General features: G+C 67.4%; 1 protein-coding gene across 1 annotated transcript in view; it reads left to right on the top strand.

The window, feature by feature from the left end:
* The window catches only part of LOC119588969 (serine/threonine-protein phosphatase 6 regulatory ankyrin repeat subunit B-like), a gene marked incomplete in the record, with an annotated part of 103,883 nt that overhangs the window by 75,936 nt on the left and 27,680 nt on the right, over positions 1-267 (top strand). The window contains 1 exon segment of the mRNA XM_037937576.1: positions 5-213. Coding sequence (XP_037793504.1) covers positions 5-213 — 209 coding nt within the window.

Here is a 267-nt window from a genome sequence, read left to right as displayed (position 1 = left end):
GCAGGTGGCGCCGCCCGCGAGTCCGCCCTCCACCTGGCGGCGAGGGTGAAGGACGGCGAGAAGTGCGCCGAGATGCTGCTCAAGTCGGGCGCGGACGCCAACCTGCCGAAGGACGACGGCCAGACGCCCCTCCACCTCGCCGCCTTCCACGGGAACCTCCTCACGCTCAAGCTGCTCCTCGAGGACAACGCCAACCCGTCGCTCCAGTCCAAGGTCCGGCCTCCTGGCCCTTCGTTATCACGCCGGCCATTATCTTCATTTGATGCT

The sequence above is a fragment of the Penaeus monodon genome, chromosome 24 (genome assembly GCF_015228065.2).
Source record: "Penaeus monodon isolate SGIC_2016 chromosome 24, NSTDA_Pmon_1, whole genome shotgun sequence".
Lineage (NCBI taxonomy): Eukaryota > Metazoa > Arthropoda > Malacostraca > Decapoda > Penaeidae > Penaeus > Penaeus monodon.
Note: the sequence above shows the minus strand (reverse complement) of the source record. Positions and strands in the feature narration are given on the sequence as shown.